The sequence below is a fragment of the Molossus molossus genome, unplaced genomic scaffold (assembly GCF_014108415.1).
Source record: "Molossus molossus isolate mMolMol1 unplaced genomic scaffold, mMolMol1.p scaffold_m16_p_9, whole genome shotgun sequence".
Taxonomy (NCBI): domain Eukaryota; kingdom Metazoa; phylum Chordata; class Mammalia; order Chiroptera; family Molossidae; genus Molossus; species Molossus molossus.
This window is the reverse complement of record NW_023425403.1, coordinates 27,772,770-27,787,984: the sequence shown is the minus strand read 5'-3', so window position 1 is coordinate 27,787,984 and position 15,215 is coordinate 27,772,770. Positions and strand designations below refer to the sequence as shown.

The following is a 15,215-nucleotide window of genomic DNA, read 5'->3' as shown; positions in this document are numbered from 1 at the left end:
CCAAGTTCTAGGCCATAACACATAATAAAATTAATGTAAACTAGCATGGTACATTTGGCTCCTACCCTGAAGTCCTCCTTAGCAACTTGGACCATAAATTTTCGCTCAACAAAATGTAATGTTATATCCATTTTAACGAACTACCCTTTGGGGTATCAGTAGAGGGCATTGGAATGCTTAGAAAAGCTCTATTGCTCATTCCCACTGAATTGGAGACAAAGGTCAAGATGAGAGCTCTGATGGAAAGAAAAGCAATAATATTTATTGCCAAGAAGTGGAAACCTGAAGGATGTGAAAATGGAGGTGGAGTGAATAGAAGCTACACAGATGATCTCTCAGGACCAAATGGGAATTACAACTAAAATAAAGGCAAATCCTCAGAAAAAAGCAACAGAAAAGCAGCAGGACAGGACCATATAACCAAGGACACTGGTAGGATCTGCGGAGGCATGAGAGGATGGTAGACTGAGAGCCCAAGAACAGCAGCAGTCTTAGCTGTGAGCAGCACCCTTGGGGAATAAAGACCAAGCCTGCTCCACAGTACAGAGAGCTGGGACAGAGCACTAAAATAGCCACGATCACTCACCTAGGGGCTATGGCAGAAGGAGAGCAAAGTGGGCTGGAACTCCATGGGGACACCTGGAATTTGGAGGGCACTCAGAGTTTTTGCTGAGTTTTGGCCAAAAAGGATGGTGGCCAGTATGATCTTTTCCTGAGCTGTGGAAATACGCATCAGTCCCCCCCCCACCCCCCCATAGATTCAGCCTTTCCCAGGTGAGGCAAAGAAATAAAAGTTTAGGTTCATTAATAACCAGCATCTATCCCACACCCTGCAAATCCTCTTATGCAGAATACCAGGGCTACATTCCAAGTCACTGGGTAACTGAGACTACTAGCCTCCGGCAAAAAGCTAGAGGATAACAGAACCTTTTCTGGGCTTGCAAATGTACCCAGGAAAGTAAGACTTGACAGTGGTGTTTAATGTGGACCCACCCAGGCTCATCCAAACCCAGTAGAGGGAGCCAGAAACAACAGAACACCAATACCCACAGGGATAATTTGGTAGGTTCCAAACCCCACTGACATAGCAAAAATGGTGAAACAGAAAAATAAATCCCAAATGAAAGAACAAGAGAACTCTACCGAAGATGAGATCAATGAAATGCAGTTAAGCAAATTATCAAAGGTAGAGTTCAGAGCCATGATCTTGAGAAAGCTCAACAGCATGAGTAAGGACATCAGAACCATGAGTAAAGATATAGAAACACTGAAAAGCAACCAAGGAGAAATGAGAATGACATAGCAGAAATAAAGAACACATTGGAAGGACTAACCAGCAGAGTAGAGGAAACAGAGGACCGGATCAGCGAATTAGAAGACAGGGTAGAAAAAAATCAACCAATTAGAAAACCAAAAAGAAAAAACAATTAAAAAACAGGAAGACAGTTTAAGAGAACTGTGGGACAACTGGAAACGTAATAACATTTGCATCACAGGAGTCCCCGGAGAGGAAGAAAATGGGTGAGGGTTAGAGAATATATTTGAAGAAACAGTGACAGAAAACTTTCCTAACTTGGTGAAGGAAGAAGACATTCAAGTTCAAGAATCACAGAGAGCCCCAAGTAAGAAGAACCCAAACAGGCCCACATCAAGACACATAGTAATCAAACTGCCAAAAATTAAAGACAAAGAGAGAATCCTAAAAGCAGCAAGAGATAAGCAACAGGTTACCTACAAAGGAAACCTCATAAGGCTCTCAGCTGACTTCTCAACAGAAACAATACAGGCCAGAAGGGAGTGGCATGAAGTAATCAAGGTCATGAAAAACAAGGATCTAAATCCAAGGCTATTCTATCCTGCAAGGCTATCATTCAAAATAGAAGGTCAAATAAAGAGTTTCCCAAGCCCCCAAAAAAAAGGCTAAGGGAATATGTTAACAACAAACCAGCAATGCAAGATATGCTAAAAGGATTGCTATATTTTGAAGAAGAAATAGGAAGAAAAATAGAACTACACTAAGCAAAAATGGCAATAAATAAGTACATATCAATTATCGCCTTAAATGTGAATGTTTTCAATGCTCCGATAAAAAGACATGGAGTAGCTGACTGGATAAGAAAGCATGACTCACATATATGTTGTTTACAAGAGACCCACCTCACAACATAAGACTCACATAAGTTGAAAGTGAAGGAATCAAAAAAAATCTTCCAAGCAAACAGAAAGGGAAAAAAAGCTGGGGTAGCAATACTCATATCTGATCAATTAGATTTCAAAATGAAGACTATAACTAGAGACAAAGAAGGCCATTACATAAAATTGAAAGGAACTATCCAACAAAAAGATATAACCTTGGTAAATATATACACACCCAATATAGGAGCACCAACATATATTAAAAATCTTCTGGAGGACTTCAAAGAAGAAATCAACATAGCAGGGGACTTCAACACCCTGCTGACATCACTGGATAGATAATCTAGACAAAAAATTAACAAAGAAACACATACTCTAAATGAAGCACTAAATCAAATGGATTTAATAGATATATATCTACAGAGAATTACACCCCAAAACTGCAGAATTCCCATTCTTATCAAGTGCACATGGAACATTCTCAAAGATAGACCACATGTTAGGACACAAACTAAGTCTCTACATGTTCAAGAAGAATAAAATCATATCAAGTATCTTCTCAGATCACAATGGCATGCAACTAGAAATCTATTGCAACAAGAACATGCAAAGACATTGAAAACATAGAGGCTAAATAGCATGTTTTTGAACAATGAATGGATTACCATGGAGATCAAGAAAGAAATTAAAACTTCCTGAAAACCAATGGAAATGAACACACAACTACACAAAATTTATGGAATGCAGTGAAAGCACTTCTGAGAGGGAAGTTCATAGCACTACAGGCCTACCTTAAGAAGCAAGAAAAATTTCTAATAGACTATCTAACCTGACAACTTAAAAAACTAGAAAGCAAACAAAAACAAAACCCCAGAGCAAGTAGAAGGATGAAAATAGTAAAGACCAGAGCATAAATAAATGACATGAAGACCAAAAAAACAATTCAAAGGATCAATGAAACAAAGAGCTGGTTTTTCGAAAAGATAAACAAGATTGACGGACCCTTAGCTAGACTCACCAAGAAGCAGAGAGAGAGAACCCAAATACACAAAATCAGACATGAAAGAGGAGAAATAATAACTGACACCACAGAAATACAAAAGATTGTGAACAAATATTATGAACAATTATATGGCAACAAATTTGACAATCTAAGCGAAATGGACAAATTTCTAGAAACACACAGTAACCCAAAACTAAACCAGGAAGAGAGAAAACTTGAACAGACCAATAACACCAAAAGAAATTGAAGATGTAATGAAGACTCTCCCATCAAACAAAAGCCCAGGCCCAGATGGCTTCAAGGGGGAGTTTTACCAAACATTCAAAAAAGAACTAACACCCACTCTCCTCAAACTATTTCAAAAATTCAAGAAGAAGGAAGACTTCCAAACTCATTTTATGAAGTCAGCATAATTCTAATTCCAAAACCAGAAAAGGAATACAGAGAAAGAAAACTACAGGCCAATATCCCGGATGAACATAGATGCCAAAATCCTGAACAAAATACTAGCAAATCAAATCCAGCAATACATCAAAAAAAATTATTCACCATGACCAAGAGGGATTCATCCCAGGGATGCAAGGCTGGTACAATATTCGAAATCAATAAATGCGATACACCACATAAAAAAATGAAAGATCAAAATTATATGATCATATCAATAGACACTGAAAAAGCATTTGACAAAATCCAGCACACATTTCTGATAAAAATGCTCAGCAATGTGGGAATAGAGGGATCATATCTCAACATAATAAAGGTCATATATGAAAGACCTACAACCAACATCATACTCAATGGGCAAAAACTAAAAGCATTTCTCTTAAGAACAGGAACAGGATGCCCACTTTCGCCACTCTTATTTAACAAAGTACTGGAAGTCTTAGCCACAGCAATCCTACAGGAAGAAGAAATAAAAGGGATCCAAATTGGAAAGGAGGAAGTGAAACTGTCCTGTCATTATTCGCAGATGACATGATGCTATGTGTAAAAAACCCCAAAGACTCCATCAAATATTTACTAGACTTAATAAATGAATTTGGCAAACTAGCAGGATACAAAATTAAAGACAAGAAATTGATGGCATTCTTACACACCAATGATAAACTCACAGAAAGAGAAACTGAAAAAAAAAAAATCCCATTTACCATCACAGCAAAAAAATTAAGATACCTAGGAATAAACTTAACCAAAGAAGTAAAGGACCTATTTGCTGGAAACTACAGTTCATTGAAAAAGAAATAGAGGAAGATATTAAAAAGTGGAGGCACATACCTTGTTCATGGATTGGAAGAATTAACATCATTAAAATGTCCATACTACCCAAAGCAATCTATAGATTCAATGTAATCCCCATCAAAATACCAACAACATACTTCACAGAACTAGAAAAAATACTTCAAACATTCATATGGAACCAAAAAGACCCTGAATAGCTACAACAATCTTGAAAAAGAAGAACTAAGTTGGAGGGAGCACGTTACCAGACTTCAGGTTATACTACAAAGCCACTGTAATCAAACAGCCTGGTACTGGCACAAGAACAGGCAGATAGATCAATGGAAAGAAATAGAGAACCCAGAAATGGACCCAAGACAATATGCTCAATTAATATTTGACAAAGGTGGCAAGAGCATATAATGGAGTAAAGACAGCCTCTTTAATAAATGGTGTTGGGAAAATTGGACAGCTACATGCAAAATAAATGAAACTAGACCATTAACTTACACCATACACAAGAATAAACTCAAAATGGATAAAAGACTTAAATGTGACCTATGAATTCATAAAAATCCTAGAAGAAAATGTAGGCAACAAAATTTCAAACATAATAGCAGCAGAATTTTCATTGATACCTCACGTAAGGCAACAGTAACAAAGGAAAAAATGAACACATGGGGACTACATCAAACTTAAAAGCTTCTGCACAGCAAAAGAAACAACCACCAAAATGGAAAGGCATCCCACTCTATGGGAGGGCATAATTGCCAATGATATATCAGATAAGGGGTTAATTTCCAATATATATAGAGTGCTTATAAAGCTCAACAAAAGGAAGACAAAGAACCCAATTAAAAAATGGGCAGAGGAGCTAAATAGATACCTTTCCAAAGAGGACATACAAATGGCTAAGAGACATATGAAGAAATCCTCAACATCACTAATCAGCAGAGAGATGCAAATTAAAACAATAGTGAGGTATCACTTCACACTTGTCAGAAAGGCCACCATCAGCAAATCATCAAACAACAAGTGTTGGTGAGGGTGTGGAGAAAAGGGGACTCCAGTACACTGCTGGTGGGAATGCAGACTAGTGCAGCCACTATGGAAAACAATATGGTGCTACCTCAAAAAATTAAAAATTGAACTTCCATTTGACCCAGTGATCCCACTTCTGGGAATATACCCTAAGAAGCCTGGAACACCCATCAGAAAAAATATATGTACCCCCATGTTTATAGCAGCAGTATTTACAGTAGCTAAGATCTGGAAACAGCCCAAATGTCCATCAGTAGACGAATGGATAAAAAAGCAGTGGTACATATACACAATGGAGTACTATGCATCTGTAAGAAAGAATGATCTCTTATCCTTTGAGACTACATGGAGGGATCTGGAGAGTTTTATCCTAAGTGAAACAAGCCAAGCAGAGAAAGACAAATATCACATGATCTCACTTATTTGTGGAATATAATGAACATAACAATCTGAGGAATAGGGTAGTCCCAGAGACGTGGAAGTGGGATACAAACTGACAATCCCCAGAAGAGGGGGTGGGGGGAAAGATAAACCACAGAACTTATATGCATGTATGCATGAACAGTGGACAAGGACAACAAAGCTACGGACAGGTCAGGGAGGGTGAGGGAGGGGGATATCAGTGGAGGGAAAAGGAGAAACATCTGTAACAAAAATTAATTAATTAAATTTAAAAATAACGACGAAGGAAGGAAGGGAGGGAGGGAGGGAGAAAGAAAAGAAAAGAAAAGAAAAGAAAAGAAAAGAAAAGAAAAGAAAAGAAAAGAAAAGAAAGAAAGAAAGAAAGAAAGAAAGAAAGAAAGAAAGAAAGAAAGAAAGAAAGAAAGGAAGGAAGAGGAAGGAGGGAGGGAGGGAGGGAGGGAGGGAGGGAGGGAGGGAGGGAAGAAGGAAAGAAAAAAGGAAAGAAAGAAGGAAAGAAAGAAAGAGAAACCCTACGCTGGCCTCTACGTTCATGTGTCTTAAAAATAAATGACCAGTGGTTCTAATTACTAGCTGAAAGAGTAAAAAAGGACACATAGAGAAAAAAGTAGAATAATGTTGTGAGAGATTTCATTGACAGAAAAAATAAATCTGGCAAGCAAAATCTCTTATTAATCAGCTTTAATATTTGTCACAGAATCCCGAAAGTGACACAAAATGAGATGCTATAATGATGCAATCCACAGAAGATAAATCCTAACCAATCACCTCTCAAATGTGGCTACAGAGAAAAATTTAATGGAAAAACTTCCCAAGGGAAGTCAATTCAATCCACTTCCAAGCTAGGAGTGTTTGCCAAAAATAACCTTCACTATTTTATATGCTACATATTGCTGACTATTCTACACGGATTCCTTTTCTGTTATTTTCATTGTTTTTAATTACTGTTTTTTATTCGATCATCACATGTCAAGTGTGTATTGAGTGGCTCATTTATAATTTTGTCATAGTGGTTTCATGATGAAGAACTTCATTCAGGAATGACCAAGAAGAATTCATAACACCTAAATAATCTGAAATTGATATTGAACGTAATAACTACATGGATCTTGAGTATAAATTAAAACAATACAGTGTGTGGTAGAGCTAAATATTAGGGAGAAAAAGACCTAAGGACATCATCTAAATTCTAAAGTATGAATTGGGTACATCCAGTAATATATTTGAACGGTGTGTGAAACAAGTTTTGTTTTGTTTTTTAACTAAAACAACAAATGCACAAAAAGACAAAAATTTCATGAAGAAAAATAATGTAATATTCTGAAAGTTTACCACACAAGTTTTGTTATCACAGCATGCTCCACTGCCACATTCTGCCGCTCCAATCAGTGTACAGCTTGTAGGATTACAGCATCGTTTAAAAGTACATTGCTAAAAGCAAATACAGTCAAGTTAAATAATAGAAATTTTCAATCAAATAGATTATTTTCTTTGTCAAAAGATACTAAAGTTTGTCTCTAATTATAGTATACATTTTTACTTCTTTATTTATTCATAACACTGCTTAATTTAAACAATATATTTTGCCTGTGCAGTATGGCTCAGTGGATTGAGTGTCGTTCCATGGACTAAGAGGTGCCAGTTTGATTCCCAGTCAGGGCACGTCCCCAGGTTGTGAGCTGGATCCCCAGCAGGGTATGTTCAGGAGGCAGCCTATTGACATATCACTCTTATATCAATGTTTCCATCTGTCTCTCCCTTCCTCTCTCTCTAAAAAAAAAATATTTAAACACTGTATTTTCAGTATAAAAAATAATGGTAATAAATTATTCATGATTCCATGCTCAAGAAATTGAATGGTTAATAATTTAATGCAATTACTTTTGATTCTCTTTGGTTTTGTAAACATATACACAATGAATTGTTTTATTATTTTTATTGAATACATCATAAGTATTTTCCATATTATTAAGTCTTCTAAAAACTAACTTTGGGAATATATAACAAGTTATATGATTGTGACAAAATGGAAGTTTCCAAATTATAACATATTAGTATTTTAAAAAATATTTCAGAGAAAATTGTCAATTTTTTAGCTCTAAAATTTTATATTAAAGATTAATTCAAAAATTATTGGAATCATGGAGTACAAAAATAGTACATGCTTTTTATAATAAGATACTCTGATTTCCTTCTTTCTATATAGTTTCCTTCTCAGTGCAAGAGTTATGTTTTACTAGACTGATAGTAATATTTTAAAATTAATAAAGTGGCCCTGGCCAGTTTGGCTCAGCGGTTAGAGCGTCGGCCTGCGGTCCGGAGAGACCAGGGTTCGGTTCCCGCTAAGGGCACGTACTTCGGTTGCAGTTTGTCCCCGGCCCTGGTTGGTTGTGTGGGTGGCAGCCACTCGATGTGTCCCTTCACGTCGATGTTTCTCCCTCTCTCTCCCTCCCATTCTATCTGTACAAAAAAATGGAAAAATATCCTCGGGTGAGGATTAAAAAAAAAGTAAAAAATAAAATAAAATAAAATAAAATTAATAAAGTGTATAGGCAAGATTAAGCATTTATGTCTTTTTCAATTTATTATTTTTGTTAATAATGTGTTAAAAATTTAACAGATATGCACATTCTGGTTTACTTTATATCTCTATGCATCTATTTTGATTGAAGTATTCTTCTGTTATTTCTCATTTGTAAATATTTCTATATTAATGATACACAATTTAAAAAAACTAAGCTAGTCAAAAGGGAAACATAAGTGAATATAATTCAGAATGCTTTGTTCATCTTATTCCAGATTATCATCACTGCCCTTAACCTAAGGACTGAATACCCATTCTATCAGGAAACCTTAATCTGGGACTTGACTTTAGAGGTAAAAAGCTTTTGCACGCGATAAATTTTTGAACACTGATATGATTCCCCTTGGCCACATTTTATTACATCTGGAGGTCTGCCTTTATTATTTAAGAAAAACAGAACTCTCTTGTAAACTTTCCTCAGCCCACAGTTTCTGCTCTGATTGCTGAATCTATCATATCACTGTTCCACTTGATGAAAATCATTAGCTGCTCCTTTGAACCCTTCAGTATATTAAGTCCCTCTTACAGGGTTCCTTCAAGTATTGATGTCTTCCTCACATTAATAATTCCTACTTTCAGATTCTTAAGACTTAAATCTTGACCTCACATCAGCCTGATGCTGCTCCTGAAGTTGCAACAAATGTCTTGTTAGAAATTATTTTGCCCAAATGGCCAATGTATTGGATCTACACATGCTGTGATAGCAAAATTGTTCTCTTTAGAAAAAACTGCAGTCTGTTTGACAGGGAATCTTTAATCCCATTCAAGGAGTTTGTTCATCACAAGGAACACAGAATTGATTCAGTCTTATATTAATTACCTATTTCTGCTCTAAAAAATTACCATAAACTTAGTGACTTAAAACTACATGTATGTATTATTTTCAGTTCTGGAGGTCAAAAGACCAAGAGAGGTCGCATTGGTCTAAAACGAAAATTTTGGAAGTTCTTCATTCCTCCTAGAAGCTCTAGAGAAAATCCATTGCATTACCTTTCCAATTTCTAGAGACTACCTGCATTCCTTGCTTATGGACCTTTTCTCCATCTTCAAAACCAGCAATATAGCATCTTCAAATATCATTGTCACATAGCCTCTGACTCTAACCCGCCTGCCTCCCTCTAATAAGGACTTGTGTGATTACATAGGCCCACTCAGATAACATAGGATATCTCTCCCCCTAAAGATCCTTAACTTGATCATATCTTTAGAGTTCTTTTTGCCATAACACATTCACAAGTTATGAATGTTAGGAAATGGGATACTTTGGGGGTTATTATACCACATTTTACCATATGATCTCTAAATAATCATTATGTTTATTTATCTCCTATGCAAAACACATACACTCCATCCCAACATCCATAATGTAGCTATAGGAAAACATAAAATACATATTTAATTCACATTATATTCTTAACAGATAACATTGTTCTAAAGAAACACTAATGGAATTAATAACTGAATTCAGCGAGATTGCTCTAAAAGGATTCAAAATATAAACATTTAGTGCATCTTTAAATCTGAGTAATAAAAAAACAAAAACTTTAAATATATTATTTAAATTACCATAAAAATTTTGACTAGGTCAAAGAAGAAATAAAAGGTGGCATCAAAAGATATATACAGACAAATGAGAATGAAAATACGACGTGTCTTCTGGGATGCAGTGAAAGCAGTAACAAGAGGAAAGTTTTTATCATTACTGGCCTTTCTAAAGAAACAAGAGAAATCCTAAGTAAACAACCTAACATTACCTTTTATCCTTCTTTATCTAGTTCTTTCTTATTATTTTCTTTTATTATTATTTTCATTAACCACACTATTGTCTATGTAATAGACACCTGGTCAGGTAGCTCAGTTGATTAGAGCATCATCCAATATGGCAAGGTTGTGGGTTTGATCCCTAGTCAGGGCACATACAAGAATCAACCAATAAATGCATAAATATGTGGAATAACAAATCTCTCTCTCTCTCTCTCTCTCTCTCTCTCTCTCTCTCTCCCCCCCCCCCTTCCTCTGTCTAAAACCAATTTTAATAAATAACCAGGGATGTGGGAAGAACTGGATAAAGAAGGTGAAGGAATTACCTAAAAAACATATATACATAGCCCATGGCCATAGACAATAGTGTGGTGAAGGCCAGGGAAGGGGAGGTGGAGTGGGTGGGGGTAAGTGAATGTGGGCAAAAAGGTGTGGGATGGGGGACATCTGCAATAGTGTCAACATTCAAGATAGTTAATGAAAATAATAATAAAAGAAAATAATAAGAAAGAACTAGATAAAGATGGATAAAAGTAACCCAAAGTCAGCAGAAGAAAAGAAATAATAAAAATTAGAGCAGAATTGAATGAAATAAAGGGGAAAAAAGACTATCCAAAAAATTAATACAACAAAGAGCCGGTTCTTTGAAAATATTAATAAAATTGGCAAACTCCTAGCAATACTCAATGAGGAAAAAAGAAAGAAGACTCATGAGCAGAGTCAGAAATGAAAGAGGAGAAGTTACCACAGACATCACAGACATACAAAGGGTCATACTAGAATATGATGAAAGGCCATAGCACATTCATTTATCAGTATACACCCCTGAGAAATGTAGGCACATGTGCAGCAGGAAATGTGCAAGAACAGTCATGGTAAAAATGAAAGGATAATCGCTGAAGGCAAAAAACATATATCCACTTAATCACTAAAAATAAATAGTGGAAATAAAAAACACAGGTCAAAAGAAATAAGCTAAAATTAAATTAGAAAACAAATGTGACAAAATGGACACAGAAAATATAAAAATTTTGAGATAATTTAACTTATAAAAAATTCATTCTAGAGGGGTGTAAGGAGTCATAACAACTATGTACAAAAAGGTATCCTGGAGAAGTTTGGGACAGAAAGAAGCCATTTGGTAAAAACAAAGGAAATCAGAATAAACTATGGACTTCAGTTCATTTTAAATATGCAAAAATATTAATCATGATAATGTCTAAGGTGATAATTTTATAAATCAAATACAGATCAAATAAATTAAAACAATGTACATATTGAAGTTAATAGTACAGAATAACTAAATGAGAATAGAGAAATATCGGGGAAATGCTAAATGAAAGGAAGCTAGTGTGTAAACAGAATTAGAGATAGAAATAGAGAGACAGAGATGGAGAGAGACAGAGAGAGAGTTAGAGACAGAGATGGAGATGGAGGTGGAGATATAGATAGATATGTCAAACCAAACAGACATTAAAACTGAAAGCAACATTGGAGATAAGAAGATCCACTATTTGAAGGTAAAAAGTTAAATTTCTAGGAAGGTATAACAATTGCAAATAAGTTTGCACCATATAAAACAGCTTCAAAATATAAAGAATGAATTGAGTAAATTATAGTGAGACTTCAGCAAGTCTAACTATATTGGTGGAGGTATCAATTTTATTGCTCAAGTACTGAGGGGTCAAGCAATCAAAATTAATAAAAATACAGAAAACATGAGTCACTCACTTACAAATATAATCCAATCAAATTATACAAAATTTTGTTACTAATAATTACAGAGCTTTCATCTTTTCTGGAAAATCTTGACCATTCACAACATCATCATGATAAGTATCTGAAGGCAGGCACGACAATATTCACTGATTAGTTATTTTACCAAACACAACTGAAAAAAAATAATAATAGCAAAAATTAAACATAACAATAATAAATGATGGATTATTATTCATTCAATTCTGTGCGACCATGTTAAAATAAATGAAGTTCTCCAGATGTAAGGACTGAAATTAAGAGAAGAGGAGGTAAACACACACTGTATAACTTAGGGAATCAATGCTCTCACTTGGGAAGAATTCAGGATATGATTTAGGTGATAACTACATTATTGATGTTGCTGGTATTTATGATACAGAAGGGTGAGTGCTGCTGTTAATGGTTACACAATGAAGAAAATTTCACTGAATCCATGCTATAATTACTTCATACTTAAATTCTTCAAATGTTTCAAATTCAGGATGAGTCAGTTCTCACGTGTCCCATATCTCTGTGTCTTAGATATTTGATTAAATGGTGCAGCATCTGACAAAAAGCCCTTCCCTTTTGTATCACATCTATATTTATAGTACTGTATGAGAAAGAAAAAATAAATCTTTAGATCAGCTATTAATGTTTGTCACTAACCTCTGGAGTGCCACAATCACATTGCTCTTCATTATCCACTCTTCCATTGCCACATGTATCTGATGATTGGCGAGCCATATTTGAAACAGTTTGATTCTGAAGACATTTGAATTCAGGCTGTGAAACTACACGATTATATCCATCCATGCTGCAATTGCTAAAATACTTTACACCATGGGAACGTCTAAAATTAAATTATATTCTTCAGATACATGGAGTAAAATCACTATCAAAGTAACACTCTTCAATATAATACTATTAATTCTGTACAACTTCAATTACAGAAAAGCCAAGAAGAAGTAGAAAGTGCTTTTATTTTAATATAATGATAAATGTAAGCAATGAGTTCATTTATATAGCAATTTAAAATAATAGATATCTAGCAAGTAGAGGAAGTTAAGGTGACATGAGTCAGAATATATTAAAACACAACAGTGTTCGGCACACAAAAAGTCTATTTAACTATGTCCCTATTCACTTTTTTATTATTATTGTCAATATTATAATTATAATAATTATTCTAAAGAGAATTAATTATCATTAAGAATATTAAATATACTAGGAAATTTATATGGAAAACTGAAGAAATAAAAGATAGTTGATTGTGTTCCTTGATAACAATTAAAATATCTTCCTCACCTGAGGATATTTTTCCATTTTTTTGTACAGATAGAGTGGGAGGGAGAGAGAGAGAGAAACATCAATGTGAAGGGACACATCGAGTGGCTGCCACCCGCACGACCAACCAGGGCCGGGGACAAACTGCAACCGAAGTACGTGCCCTTAGCGGGAACCGAACCCGGGTCTCTCCGGACCGCAGGCTGACTCTCTAACCGCTGAGCCAAACTGGCCAGGGCGATAACAATTAAAATATCTTTTGTTGTTGTTGTTGTTCAGATAGAGTGGGAGGGAGAGAGAGAGGGAAACATCGACGTGAAAGGGACACATCAAGTGGCTGCCACCCACACAACCCAACCAGTGCCAGGGACAAACTGCAACCGAGATACATGCCCTTAGCGGGAACCGAACCCGGGTCTCTCTGGACCGCAGGCCGATGCTCTAACCATGGAGCCAAACTGGCCAGGGTCAACTAAAATATCTTAACATTAAATGTATAAAATGTAAAAGCCTTAAATTATCTTTTATTTTTAAATTTCTGTATTTCTACGTGTACTGTTGAATGAGCTTTTGTTTAATTTTGTAACAATCTCAAACTTAGATAAATTATACAAATATAGTCCAAAGAATAAAGTTTTTCCTGAAACAGTTACCAGCAAACATCAGAATGTTTTGATAACTGTAAATATTTTAATGTATAATTCTTACATAGAAATGAATTCTCCTAAAACAGATACTTTAAAACCAGGAAAAAATGACACATTATTAACACCTAATCCTAAAATTTTATTCATAATTTCCCTTCAGCACAATATTGGAGATTTTATAGTAAAAGGATAAAGTTCAGAATCAATCATTGCACTTTGTTCTCATATCTCCTTAGTCTAGTTTCTATGTATTTTTGTTAGACTTTGTGACCTCATAAGTATTATGATTACAGGCATATTATTTGGTAAAACATCCCTCAATTTCAGTTTATGAAATGCTTCCTCATAATTAGCTGAGGTTATGCAACGTTATCACAGGAGTGTTGCTGAGTTTCTTTCACTGAATCCTAACAAATGGCACATGATTATGATTTGTTAATTACTGATATGAATTACATTGATTAGTTGATTAAATGTGTGTCTGCCAGTCTTCACTTTATAATTACTTTATTTTTCCTTATCAGTTAATAATTATTTGGCTAGAAGAGCTTTGGTTTTACAAAAATACCTCATTTCTAACTTTCCAATTTATTCACGTTTTCCTATTATACTAAATGAGTTATAATACATCATCATTATTATTATTATTATTATTATTTATGACATTCAAATGGTCACATATTTGGCTATAGGAAGCCCCTTCAAACTGGTCATTGTGTCCCTTTGACAAATCACCATAATTCCTTGAGCACCTCCTTATATTCTGACACAAGATGTTCCGGGCTCCATCTGTACTTTATCTGTCTTAGCCCTAGATCAATCATTTCTCCAAGGTGCCCTGTGTCTCTACTTCTTCAAGTGGAGAAGAGTGTTTTTTAAATATTATCTGGGTGCTACATCCTCGGTGTTACCAGATTTCTAAAGCACAGAGACCAAGGTCATACCAGCATCTTAAGAAATAAATGTTAATTCTTTTGCCCTCACCTGCAGTTTGCAATATCCCTACCAATTTGGGCTCCTGTAATGGCATGAGCTTACTGATATTTCAGCCTCAAGGGGGACAAGTTTGGGGCATGTAGATGAGTCAATGATTTCTGAGCTCCCAGGTCTGTGAGATTTTCAGAGGTCCCATTGTGTTGATTTTATTTCCTCCTACACAGCTACTTACTTCATGTGGTCTTATTTTGTCAGTAGATTGGCCCCACCTGCTGGTATCTTTGGTGAATTCCAGTTTTGGAAACAGAACATGCTTTTGCTTTTTGTTTATTTTCCTAGTTTTACTCTATTTTGTCAGAGAATTGGGGGAGACTAGAATACCATGCTGACCTTACCATCTGACTTCCATCTTCTCCCCTTTCTTAAAAAAAATGGTCCTCCCTAG

The 15,215-nt window shown here is 35.4% G+C and overlaps 1 protein-coding gene across 1 annotated transcript in view; it reads right to left on the bottom strand.

Annotated features, from left to right (window-relative positions):
• LOC118622328 (A disintegrin and metallopeptidase domain 3-like) overlaps positions 1-15,215 on the bottom strand; it is a 100,002-nt gene that overhangs the window by 23,563 nt on the left and 61,224 nt on the right. The window contains exons 12-13 of the mRNA XM_036249778.1: positions 12,570-12,753; positions 7,151-7,249 (exon numbers count right to left, since the gene is read on the bottom strand). Of these exons, the coding sequence (XP_036105671.1) occupies positions 7,151-7,249; positions 12,570-12,753 (283 nt within the window). The remainder of the gene's footprint in view (positions 1-7,150; positions 7,250-12,569; positions 12,754-15,215) is intronic.